The sequence below is a fragment of the Pseudopodoces humilis genome, chromosome 7 (genome assembly GCF_049639895.1).
Source record: "Pseudopodoces humilis isolate 2021_Gansu_Grassland_sample_001 chromosome 7, ASM4963989v1, whole genome shotgun sequence".
NCBI classification, from domain to species: Eukaryota; Metazoa; Chordata; class Aves; order Passeriformes; family Paridae; genus Pseudopodoces; species Pseudopodoces humilis.
The window spans coordinates 19,467,795-19,480,093 of record NC_142206.1 but is presented as its reverse complement, the minus strand read 5'-3'; the positions used below and the strand labels follow the sequence as shown (position 1 = coordinate 19,480,093).

Genomic DNA, 12,299 nt, shown 5'->3' with positions numbered 1-12,299 from the left:
TATTCATCTCTGAAGACTGCTGATACACTGTTTGTACTTACGAGGTGCAAGAATACAGACTGCAGCTCTTGCAGTGCTTTGGGGTAACCTTAAAACTACTTTGAAAATTTGCTGAAATTATCAGCATTCTTCAACGTTTACAGTTTTGTTCTTTCCCTTTCCCCTCCCCCCAAGTTCATTAAGTTCCTCCTTGAGGATTTTACACTCAAACATCTCTGAGGCAGCTACCTTACACACTTCCCTTCATGGGAATCATTTCATTGTCTTCCACGCTGTTTGCTGGTGATGCAAAACACTGCCAAGGCAGAATGGCCCCAGGAGGCAGGAATGATGACAAAACTGACCAGGAAGAATCCCACTTGTTCTTTCTTATTCTTGTTCTTTCTTATACTTGTTCTTTCCCACTTTCCACTTTGGTTTCTTCAAGAGCTCAGAAACTGCATTTCACAGCCAATCAAACTGCCCTGCTACTTCCTTAGTACTCTTCTGCTTTTCAATTCCCTTCATTTTCTTTTCCCTATACTCTCATCTCAATGCTTGATAATTTCCTTCTCTTTTTCTAAAATGGGCAATGCCAGATCCTCCTTCCTTTATGAAATTCAGCTCAGATCCCTGCAAAAGGCTGAATGAAATATTCTGTCAGCTATGCTAGGGTGAATCTGTATCATTAAATATTGTTCTCTTGTTTCAGTTAATGTGCACACAGAAACATTTTTTCTCAGCAATATGCATCTGTTTAGAGTGCCTTTTTCATCCAGTATTGCCTAGGCTTGTCCCCATTTCTTTGGAAAGATGACATCTCCACAATGAAACACCTCAGGATTATTTACTGTCTCATTTGTAATTTGATATAATTGTAATAATTGTAATTTGATATAATAATGTATAAAATATCCACTTCTTTCTTGCCTTATAACAATCCCCCTGAGCAGACAGTGCTCTCCCCTGCAGGACGATATTGTGATTTTTTCCAAGGGACACATTAGGGAGCTTATGACAAATATTAGTTCTTGCTACTGATACAGAAAATGAATGTTGAGGATTGTTAGGATTTTGTTCACTCCAGTATCCCATGCACAAACAGGTCCAGTTGTATAATTAAATAGGCCATCCAAGTACCGGAAAGGTTGTATCCAGAGACACAGCTTTCTAAGGGCTAAGAACAATGCTGATAAAGATCAAGTGGCTAATTATAAGCAACAGCCTCCAAATTGCCTCCGGATGAATAAATCACAGTGAGTGATCCAAGCATATTTTCTCATGGATACGGTCTCATTCACAGAGGCAGGGAGTTAGAAAACATCAGGGGCCACTTCCAATTGGCTGGAAGGGAATGAAAAGATTTGGGTTTCAGTAGGGATTACGTCATAATTTTGTGTAATTATTCCTAGCTGGTGGAACTACTGCAAAAGCAAAGAGGCCCAGAGAGAGGACTAGCAACCTACTCTCTGGTTCTTGGAGTTCATTGATCAGCTGCTCATGTTATGATTTCCTTTGACATTTCCAAGATTAATGTGAGGACTGGCAAAATGCAACAATGAGAGGTGATTTGAACTTGCAGGACGCTTTCATGAGGGATAAATTAAGGCCAGAGATCTTTGTAATGAATAGCCTGTCCCAGCACTTCTGCATGAGCTGTGGCTGGAGCTGGGCATGGAGGTGGAGGATGTATCCTGGGACATCACAAGAGACATGAAGGAGGTTAGAGTGTCTCCTCTCTTTTGAAACATAATTGACTGAGGGCAGACATAGTTTATCAAAAATCTTCCCTTGCCAGCAACTTAATGGAGGTTACTGTAATGCATGAGCACACTTTTGAGGAATAATTGTTACTCCTTCAGGACTTGTATTTGATACTAAAGGCCAAGTTCCTGAGGGATATGGGCTCTTTTAGCTATTGCAATCACCATGACATGAGCACTTCTGTGGAGCTTAACCTTTGCTAAGTGCTTGTGATAACACAGAGGCTTGAGGTACCTCTGAGGCCCCTGCCTAGAGCCTCACCCACTCATCGCTGAGTCTGTGGTGACAGATACGACCAAGTAGAGCAGAGCTCCTTTGATATGTGGCTGTAGCTGTTCAGAAAACATTGCCATCAGGTGTGAACACCTTTTTACCACATTTGTTTCCATGCTCTTTCCTGTATAGGATCTACTGTGGCGTTTCCAAGCATTTGCTCTCTGCTATGAGAGTCTTGCTTTAAAAAAATTAATTTTCAATCCAAACCTTAGCACCCTTGGCTTTCCTTGTTCACCCCCTTCTAATTCCTAGTTCTAAAAGTTGCAGCCACATTCTTTTTTCATCTAGACTGCTGAGCCTGTCAGCTCCAAAAAGTAAAAGTTTTGAGTGGAATCAAAGAAGACAAGCGAGCATCCTAGTCATCACCAGCCCCCTCAGATACTGCCTGTGTAAACACACACCACCCCCAGAAAGCATTTTTTTCAGAGTCCTGACCAAGACCACCTGTCCTCCAAAGCTGTTCAGCTCCTAGCAGTCTGTTTCTGCTGTGGGGAAGAATGAAGATCACATTGCAAAACTAATGCCATCGAGCCTCTCTGGCTCCCATTCACATCCAGCTCTTGCCAGAATCTGGAGCAGAACAGCTGGGCTCCTTCATGTGGCTTCTTAGTCATCAGTGCTCTCCAGTGTAGGAGAGGTGGGACGTTCAGGGAGGTGGTGAAAGAATGTTAGTTTCCTTATGCTGGATCCTGCAGTGTTTGCTCCATTTATTCAGGAGATGTTGAGCTGAGAGTTGTTCTTGAGAACAGCATCAGAAGATGCCAGGCTCTTTCCTGAGTGTAAGTACCATCACTGTGAGTTGAGCTCCTTGTAGGAACAAAGCCTGTGCTGAAACAATTGTAGGCTCAGAGGGAGTGTCAGCAGTATCACAGAGAAGACATTCCCACCACAGTTTACACAGTTTTCTCTATGAGGCACTACAGGACCTCACAAATCCTAGGTTGCTGTTGGTAGACTTATGATATGCCCATGATCCCAGCATGCCAAGGACCTTGAAGGCAGACAGGAGCCAGACAAGAACACTGGGACTCCTAAAGAATCAAGCTGGAGTCAGGGTTCCTGCCTCATAGTGTGTGTGAAGGTCTAATACAAGAAGGTCTCTCATGAGCAGAGAGAAGGGTGCAGAGCCACTCTGCCTCAGGATGGCAGGATGGCAGGATGGCCTGACATCTCCAAGTGCAGATTATTTTATCAAATCCATTGCCAAACTCATATGCTGGTTTGAAAGCCCTGTGCACTGCTTATGAGAAGCAGTAGAAAAGCAGGTCTGAGCACTCTGAGCCTGGCCTCCAAGAATCTCTCACCTCATTCCCTCTTGAAGGATACAGCCATTCTAAAAACATTTTGACAGCCAATGTCCTTATGCTTTTGGCTAAAGTTAGTCTCTGTGGGCTTGTGTGTTAGGCATTAGCCATCTCTGGCTGCTATGCCAAGCTGCAAAAGGAGGATGTCTCTGGAGAACCATCTGAGTCCTCCCCCATGGCAGTTCTTCTCTTCCAGCCAACCTTGTGAGAACCTGGGACATCCTCACCTTGTGGATGCATGATGGGAAGAGAAGGGATATGCACAGGATAAATGGTATCAGAGATTTACATAGACCAACAGAGCTCATGGGCCAGGATTAGGAAATAAACTGTTATGAGGGAAGACTACAGATTCTGTAAATCTGAATTCAGAAGAGCTATTTACATGTGTGGCTTTGCAAAGGGAATCACAATACCCACCACTAGCTGCTGAGCTGCTCACGGTTGTGTCCTTCCTTAACTCACATGCTTTGTGTTCAGACACTCTGAACTATCTGCTCCCTTATGGCTCCATCGCCTTTTGATGAAAAAAGCCCTGCTGCTGAGAATAGTATGTAGATTACTAAATGGTACAATAATTGCTGCTGATTCCTGCACAAATTCAGGCCAGTTTAAGTGTAAATGTAGTAAGAATGTCAGGAGATGACAGGACTGTTCCTAGCTCTGCCAGTCACTCACTGCTTCAGGTTAATCACTTGATAACTCCATGCTGTAGCTTCCCCAGCAGTAAAATGCAGATATGCTAATGGTATAAAAATTTTTGGAAAAACAGATTTTACTGTTATGTAATGATACTCAGATAATCAGGTTAGCCCTCTAAACAAAACTTAAACCAAGGAAAAGAATTTGATCAAATCAGACTTACAGTCAAAACTGCAAACATGATGGGATTTACCACTATTGACTTTAGCTCGGCTGTAGGCAGCCTTTGCAAATATCAGTGAGCTGGATGAAGTGCATGTAGGTGGGAGTGCCTGGGAGTTTTCTGTTAGAATGGTTTCATAGCAGTACATTTCAAAGAAATTTTTATTTTCTGCTGGATTTTTCCTATATTTTTTGTTTTCCTAATCACAGAGACCAAAAAAAAGTCACTTCCACATACTCTGCATGTTGTGCTCCCTCCAGCAACAGGATCCTGGAGCCACGTTTCTCATGCTTCTAGATCCTCTAGCTCCAGAGCACATGTTGGCCACTGCTGTGAAACCATAAAAATCCAGAGCTCAGATCCAAAATCCCAATGCTCAGGATCTCTGTGAAGGCGTTTTTCTGGCTCAGGGCCTGCTGTAACTTTTAGCAGCATACAGGGTAATGACAGCACTCATTGGGGAACAGAATGTAATTTAGGCTTCCTCCAGACAAAATGTCCTCTTTTTGAGGATAGTTATTTAAATTTCTTCAGTTTCAGTCTATCAGGCTTTCTCTGACAGTCATTAGACTGGTTTGGGTAGCATGGTGGCCCCAGGGGTTCCAACATAAGTCCATAACTTTCTCTTTTTCTGCAGAAAGATGTTAGGATTTGTAACAGCAGAAGCCGCTCTTATTCCCCTGCTGGTTACCAAGTGCAGTTTCTGTGACCATTTTCAGTGTTTGGCCTCCACTGAGCACACCATCACAGCTTATGCAAAAGCAACATTTCAAGCACCTAGAAGAGCTCTGTGGCCCCCAACACAAGAAGGATGTGAACCTCTTGGAACAAGTTCAGAGGAGGGCCAGGAAGATGATCTGAGGGCTGGAAAAGAGGCTGGGAGAGTTGGGGTTGTTCAGCCTGGAGAAGAGAAGGCTCTGGGGTGATCTTATAGCAGCTTTCCAGTACCTGAAGGGGGCTACAAGAGACCTGGGAAGAGACATTTCACAAGGGCAGATAGTGATAGGACGAGGGAGAATGGCTTTAAGCAGAAGGAAGGTAGATTTAGGTTAGATATCAAGAAGGAATTCTTTACTGTGAGGGTGGTGAGGCACTGGCACAGATTGTCCAGAGAAGCTGTGGATGCCCCATTTTTGGAAGTGTTCAATGCCATACTGGATGGGGCCAGTCTGAGCAACCTGGTCTAATGGAAGGTTCTCTGCCCATAGCACGAAGTTGGAACTATATGATCTTTAAGATCCCTTCCAATCCAAACCATACAATGATTCTAGAAAAAATGTTCACAGCTATACTACATAGGCAAAATGTGCTATATACATTAGCATGGGTCAGCCTGAAAGCCAAACTCTGACTTGGGAATATGTAAGTAGCAATGTTAAAAACTTTTGTAAGCAAATGAAGAACAAAATTCCATGCAAGCTCTTGCACCTAATTCCAGGAAAGGGAAAAAAGGGAAATATAAACCTTTTATTAGTACCAGCAATGAGAAATGAGATTTATTTCAGGCATGCAATATATTATTGAAAGGTTGTGCAGAATATAGAGATAATAAATTGTATGTATGAGGGATTATATATTATTTAACAAAGTGGGTGAGAGGAAGGCAGCAGAAAAAAATAGCGTTCATTTAATGAAGAGACTCTGGAACAAAAGGAAATGATAGTTCCATCAGGCACTATTTGAAGGATATTGGAGAGAGAAAAGTGTAGCTCAAGAGATCATCTAATTTATCTCACTGGTGATAAAATGAGCCCAAAGACTCTTTCTAATTGGCAGATAATTCTGATCTGAGGAATGTATCTTGCATATAATTTAAAATGGAAAGGAATTTGTACTGTTATCATTAATAATGGAATATTTTACTTAAAAATTCAGGAACTTACTGTTTCTCTAGTCAAGTTTGTCTCAGATTGGGGAAAGTTATCCATGAAATGTGAAGCCATTTTAATGTTTCATATGGGACAGAAATTGCTGTCTTTTTCCCAAGACACCAAGGTAATAGGCAAGAAGCATAATAAGTTTCATAGGGAATGTGTGAGTTTGTGATATAAAGACTTGAGGCAGCTCTCGTTTTTGTTATCTAACAGCTGGGCTGTCACAACTGAGCATTTCTGCCTCTCATACTTTGCTTTCTTATGAACTGTACAGAGCTGTATCAAGCCAAAATTTACCTCAGACCCTGAAGTGGCAAGAGTTACCTACATGCCTGATTAGATTAATTGTGGAACTTCCCTGGAGCAACACCATGTAGCAAAATAAGGAAAAAATTAAAAGAAACAAACCTTTTTCTGCTCATGATGTGTGTGTGGTGTTGCCCTGTTCCCTACAAAGTCTGTTCTATATTTTTTTTTCTAGAGTTTCAGTTTTCAAATGATGAGACTCATGTAATTTCTACTTACATCCTACTATGCTTTTCCAACATTTGTCAAGGAGACTTTTATAAATTTTTTTTGAGTAAGAATTATCCTGTTCCTAATTTTATCCTGCTTGAATATACTTCTTTGTCCTCATTTAAACATTTTAATGTATCCTTTCTCTTTGTACCTTTTCAATCATTATAGTTTTTAATTTTTGCATGAGCAGAGTGGTCATTCTTAGCTCTTAATCACTCTCAGCATTACTTTTTCCTAACATTAGTTTCACCTTTCTAGATATAAATTCACCAGGACCTTTGTAGATCTACTGGCAGGAAGAATGGGATCAGCCTGACCCTCATGGAGTCTCCAGGCTGCTAAGATGTTTTTTGACAAAACCTCAATGAATGTCTTTCATATTTGTCTGTCCATCACCACCTCATAGTAGAATTCTCTAGACACCTAGTCCATTTTCTGTGTTCCTGGTGGGTTTGGTTCAAGAGGAAGGTGCAGAAGTCAAGCATTTGACACATGTCCAACTTGCCCCAAAGGCAGGAAGCCAGAGTCACAGGGCAGTAGGAATGTTGTTTGATTTATTTATTTTTTTTTTTATGTGGAGCAGAGCAGTCTAACTAGTAGCCTAGGAATGGTTCAAGCTCATGGAGTTCTCCTGGCCAGCCCACCACCTGCTTCCCAAGAGAGTGCTGTCCAAACAGCTCATAGCCCTGTCTGTGCTGTAGAAGTCAGGGTAGACCAAGCACAGGTACAGCTGGAGATGGATACAAGCTGTGATGGGGATGGCTGGAGGTGAGTGAGAGTTTTGAGGAGGATCCAGCCCTTTCTGCTGGACCATGCACAGGAGGACTGAAATACTCAGTAGATGGCAGGATAAGTTCCATCCTGCCTAAGCAAGGGAATCTGAATCATATCAAATACCTTAGAAAGCTTAGAAACTGAGGAGAAGTGGGTCAGATCATGTGGTTGGATTTTATGACTAATGTGTGTCCAGAGGGCAGAGCTAGGTATGAATGACATTTACAAAATGTTCTTTTCCTTTCTTTTTGACTTCTGAGATATGTCTGTTGGAGAGGTGGATTTAGTCGTACACCAGGAGAGAATGTTGAAAGACTTCAATAAAATATCTCAGAGAAAGAAGGCTGTCTGAAAATTGAATGGAATACATTGTCCATTCTGAAAGATATAAGAACTGGTGAAATTCACTCTTGATGGGAAGCTATCCGCAAAAAAATAAGATAACTTGGATGAAACACATGGGGGCTAGGACTCCCTTTATAATAACTCTCCAAAATTCCATTGCCTGAAGTGTTCACAAATAGAGGGGAAAGGTGCCAAAGAGCTCCCTGAAATGCATTAGGTGAAAGGTATAAAAGGCAAGTCAAACTGAAGAAGAAAAGACCCATAGAGCTCAAGCCAAAGCAGTAGAAGCAGGTACTGGAGTAATGGTATGAGACTTTCTGACTAGATAATATTGCTGAAAACAGAGAGCTCAGCTCTGGGACTGAGATACAGGGAACATCTCAAGATTCAAAACTACATTTAATTTGTAGAGAGAAAGAATGGGCTTACAAAATGATCCATAGAAAAAAAAAAAAATAATGGAGTGGCTCTGTCTCCAGTGGCAAATTCATCCCTGTGTTACAAGAGAACAGACAACCAGTAGATAAAGGCATGGGTAACAAAAGGGACAAATCTATTAATAATGCTAAGGTGTTTTGCCATCAGAGAAACCCTCAGTGGCTCTGTGGCACAAGTGGTATGAGCTAATGCTCGTAACATCCCTGTGATGAAAGGGGTGTTCTCATTTGTCACATACAGCAGATGAAACAACCTACCTATGACCACAGCTTTTTAGCTACGATTAGATCTCATGACCTTCTGCCTCCACGTCCTCTGCTCTAGGCCATAGTTCAGTACTAAATGAATAGTGAATGAAATACTGAATTTACATCATAAATAAAACCAGAGTTGTTCCAGCTGGCTCACCAGGGCACAGAGAATCTAAAGAAAGTCTGGCAACAAACAAATCAAAAGGATGAGAAACTAAATCAAGAAACTAAACTAACTAAACTAACTAAGCACTTAGGGACTGAACAGAACAGATACTTATAGTTAGTAAGCAAGTGTAACTTGGTCACATTTTTTTCCTGGATGGACCTAAAACACAAAAGCACCAAAATATTTGTTCTGCAGAGCTGAACTGGACCGTAAGTAAAACAGAAAACCTGGATTTATGACAAAAAAGTAGAAGTCTGAGAGGTGCACAGATGGTTCATCTAGTTTTCTCATTTGACAAGCTGAGTGTGACTTAACACTGAAAGAGAGAAAAATAGATGTAGGTAAATGGATTGCTGCTCAGAGAAAGATATGGAGGGAGTGACTGGGAATACACAGATCATGAGTGGGAAGATGAGTGTTCTGAGAATTTAAAACACCTAGAAATTCTATGTTCCTATTATTTATCTTTAATTTATCTACATGCTTATGTATACACACACACACACATATATATATACATATATATATATATACATATATATATATACATATGTGTGTGTTTGTGTGTGTTTGTGTGTCTATATTTTACATGAGAAACATCAAGGGCTAGGAATTAATTTTTTTAAATTTTGAACATTATTCTTTTGCTAATGATGACATTGATGAAGAATACTTGGAGCCAAAAGGAAATGCTGACCTCCCCTAACTGTATGGGATTTGATTAGGAGCATTATAGTCCAGGCCCCTCTCTAATGCTTAATTGTTTGACAGTTTTTCTTGCCAAGACCTTTGCTCACTAGTGCACAAATGATTCTTCCAACTTGTTGTTTGATGTCTTCTTTATGTAAATCATTGGATGGTCCACAATCCATATAAATGGATGCATTTATGTGTGCTCTGTGTAAGGATTACAGGACAGAGGCCTTAGAAAAGTTTTCCTCTGAAAGTTTTTTAAGTATCAAAATTTGTCTGCAGGTTAGCAAGCAACTGTCTATGAGGCAAAACAGAAAAGTCAAATTCTAAAAGCATAAAGTAGGTATGATCTATTTAGCATTGATCTATTTATTGTCAGCAGAGTACCACAGGGGACGAGTGAAAAACCCATATGTATATCTATGTCTTGTACTGAATCTTCTTCCATGCAGTTTTTCACAAGGGCCTAGGCAAAGCCAGAGACAAAGAGATGTGTAACAGTGTAGATACTAAACTATGTGTTTCCTACATTGCCTACAGAAATACGTATGTAATTTCTGCATACAAGAAACTGGCCTTAAAAAGTGACTTGGAGAAATTTAACAAGGCAAGGACATTCTCTGCATCTCATAACGAAGAAAGTACAGCATCAAATAAAATTATCAGGTGGCAGACTAGAAACAAAACTAAAGAAGGCAGTGTATTTTTTGCACTTAGTCTGTAGAACTCATTGCCACAGGATGTTGTGGACACCGAGGATGTGGTTGAGTTTAGAAAATACAAAGACAAATAAATGTTTTAAAAATATCAGCAGGGTATGTTATACCAAAAATACCATTGTAGTTCAGGTAGTCCTTGAGCTTCAGACTTTTGAATGCTGACAGACTATGCCAGGAAAGTATTCTATATGCTTGTTCTGTTTTTCTAGTCCTTCCTTCAAATCTACTGTTTACCACAGTTGGACAGGTTTCTGTGCTGGGTGGACCTTAGCATGGCTGGCTTGATGCTGTCAGAGAAATCTTGCTTTTGATGCTTAATTTAATATTTACTGTTTGCAGTAGTTATATAGAACATCATCTGTATTTTCCCAATAGAACAAATCCTGTGGAAAGGGTAAATATCCCATTTTAGTAAATATCAAAGTTCCTTTTTAGTGTAATTATGTTAATATTTGATTTACACAAATAATGATGCTTTATAATTTCTGAGATGTTATCTGAAAATCTACACAAAATTTACAGGGGTGTTTGAAAGAAATTCAGTATAAGGCTTTTAAGGATCTAGATTTTTTTCTTGGCCAAGCATGTTAGTTCATTCAAAACCCTTGTTAAGATGGCAAGTATTTCAAGTACTCATATTCTGAGCAAATGAGCCCTAATGATTCAAACACTTATGCACATGACCATGTGACACTTCAGAGAAATCCTATAGAACCTAATGGATCTAGATAGGTTTTGAAAACTGGGATGTAAGTGTGTGTAGAGCTGACATCTAAAAAACTTTCTAAAGATCAGCATACACTGGTCTTTTAATTTTGACTCCTGTATCCATTGTAATTGGTTTTTCTATGTTCTAAGTAAAGAATCATCCTAACACAGTCCTGTTTTTGTAATAAAGTGGATTTTTTTGAAATATCTGAACTGTCAGTGGTGATGTGTAGGACTCCAGGTGCTCCCGCTCATGGTATTGTGGAAGGAGATGACTTTAAATACGGGGCCCGGGTTTACTTCAAGTGCAACGCAGGTTACAGCTTAAAAGGCAGCCGTGTTGCCTACTGTCAGCTTGATGGGATTTGGTCAGCACATCATCCTGAATGTGGTAAGGTCATTTTAATTTTAATTCTTATCAAATATTTTGGCCAATGTATTTCCATGAAACTAGACTATCTAAATCTCACTTGAAATTTGGTAGGTCTGTGACATAACATATCCTTTTGTCTTCCTGTCTTTAAGAAGCAGTAGGAATTCTTATTTTACTCTGCGAGAGCCCCAGCCTCCAAGACTTTTTTATATAAAGGTCTGACTGAAACATCACTTTACTGAAACCTAATAACCTCAAAGTCTTTAGGCATGTTTCCTTCTTACACATAGAGAGAAAATGTCTAGGACCAAAGCCAAGTGAGGGACATAGTACAACAATGAATAGTTATTTCCCTTACTCTATGTGTCTGACAAATTCTCTGCAGAAGCCTGATGCACTCTGTGGAGATGAACAGGACCTTACTGTGTGAATACTAGACTCTTACTTCAATTCCCATTCTAGACAAAAACTGATAAAAACGAAACTTCCATTCATTCTGACTGTGCAGGATGGCATGCCTACCATTCACATTGGTTCATCTGTAAAATTCCTTCTTGTCATCCAAATAGACTTTAAATTTCCTTCAGCTGTTTTGCATTGCACAATTTAATTTCCATATTCCAGAATAATTAGTTTCAATTGATAAAGTGTGTTATGTCAAACAATGTAAATTTTGGGGGAAGTGTTGTAAAACTGTATGTAAGTCCATTTAAAAGACCAAGCAATTGGTATTCTTCTATTTAGAGAGAAGTCTCTAATTGCAGTAAATATAATGTCAGGATCATGCTAAATCCCTACTGCATGATGGCCCTGGCTAAAGATCTATAGGAAAAGCTGCCTCTAGACTTGGCAGTCACTGAAGTGCTAGGTCTCTCCTTCCCAGATGTTTTCTCTTTGTTTTTAATAAATCAAAAAGGTCATAACCCCAAGCCTATGGAAGAAGACAATTACTGTGAAAATACTGAAATAAGAGAAGGCCTTAAGTGATTTACGTGGTCAAGCTTTTGGTACATTTGGAATCACACACTCTGCTGACCAGATGATGCCTTCAGGCCAGCCATCAGTGCAGAAGGCAACTTGGAAATAAAGCATTATTCTGTGGGGGATTCTCTGTAGTCTTTAGCTGCTATCAAGTTATCAATCACTTATGGTTCACAAGTGAGAGAGCCAGTGAGGTACACAGAAGGAAAATGGAGCCAAATGAAAAGGAGACAGGGATTTGCTTTTCCCTTTCTCCTGGTGGAGAGG

At 40.1% G+C, this 12,299-nt stretch overlaps 1 protein-coding gene across 2 annotated transcripts in view; it reads left to right on the top strand.

Annotated features, from left to right (window-relative positions):
* Positions 1-12,299, top strand: part of PAMR1 (peptidase domain containing associated with muscle regeneration 1) — a 55,946-nt gene that overhangs the window by 34,106 nt on the left and 9,541 nt on the right. The window contains exon 7 of one of the 2 annotated variants that reach the window (XM_005522392.3): positions 10,899-11,069. The exons of the other annotated variant lie outside the window; for it this stretch is intronic. Within the exon in view, the coding sequence (XP_005522449.1) occupies positions 10,899-11,069 (171 nt within the window). The remainder of the gene's footprint in view (positions 1-10,898; positions 11,070-12,299) is intronic. 2 annotated transcript variants of the gene reach the window in all.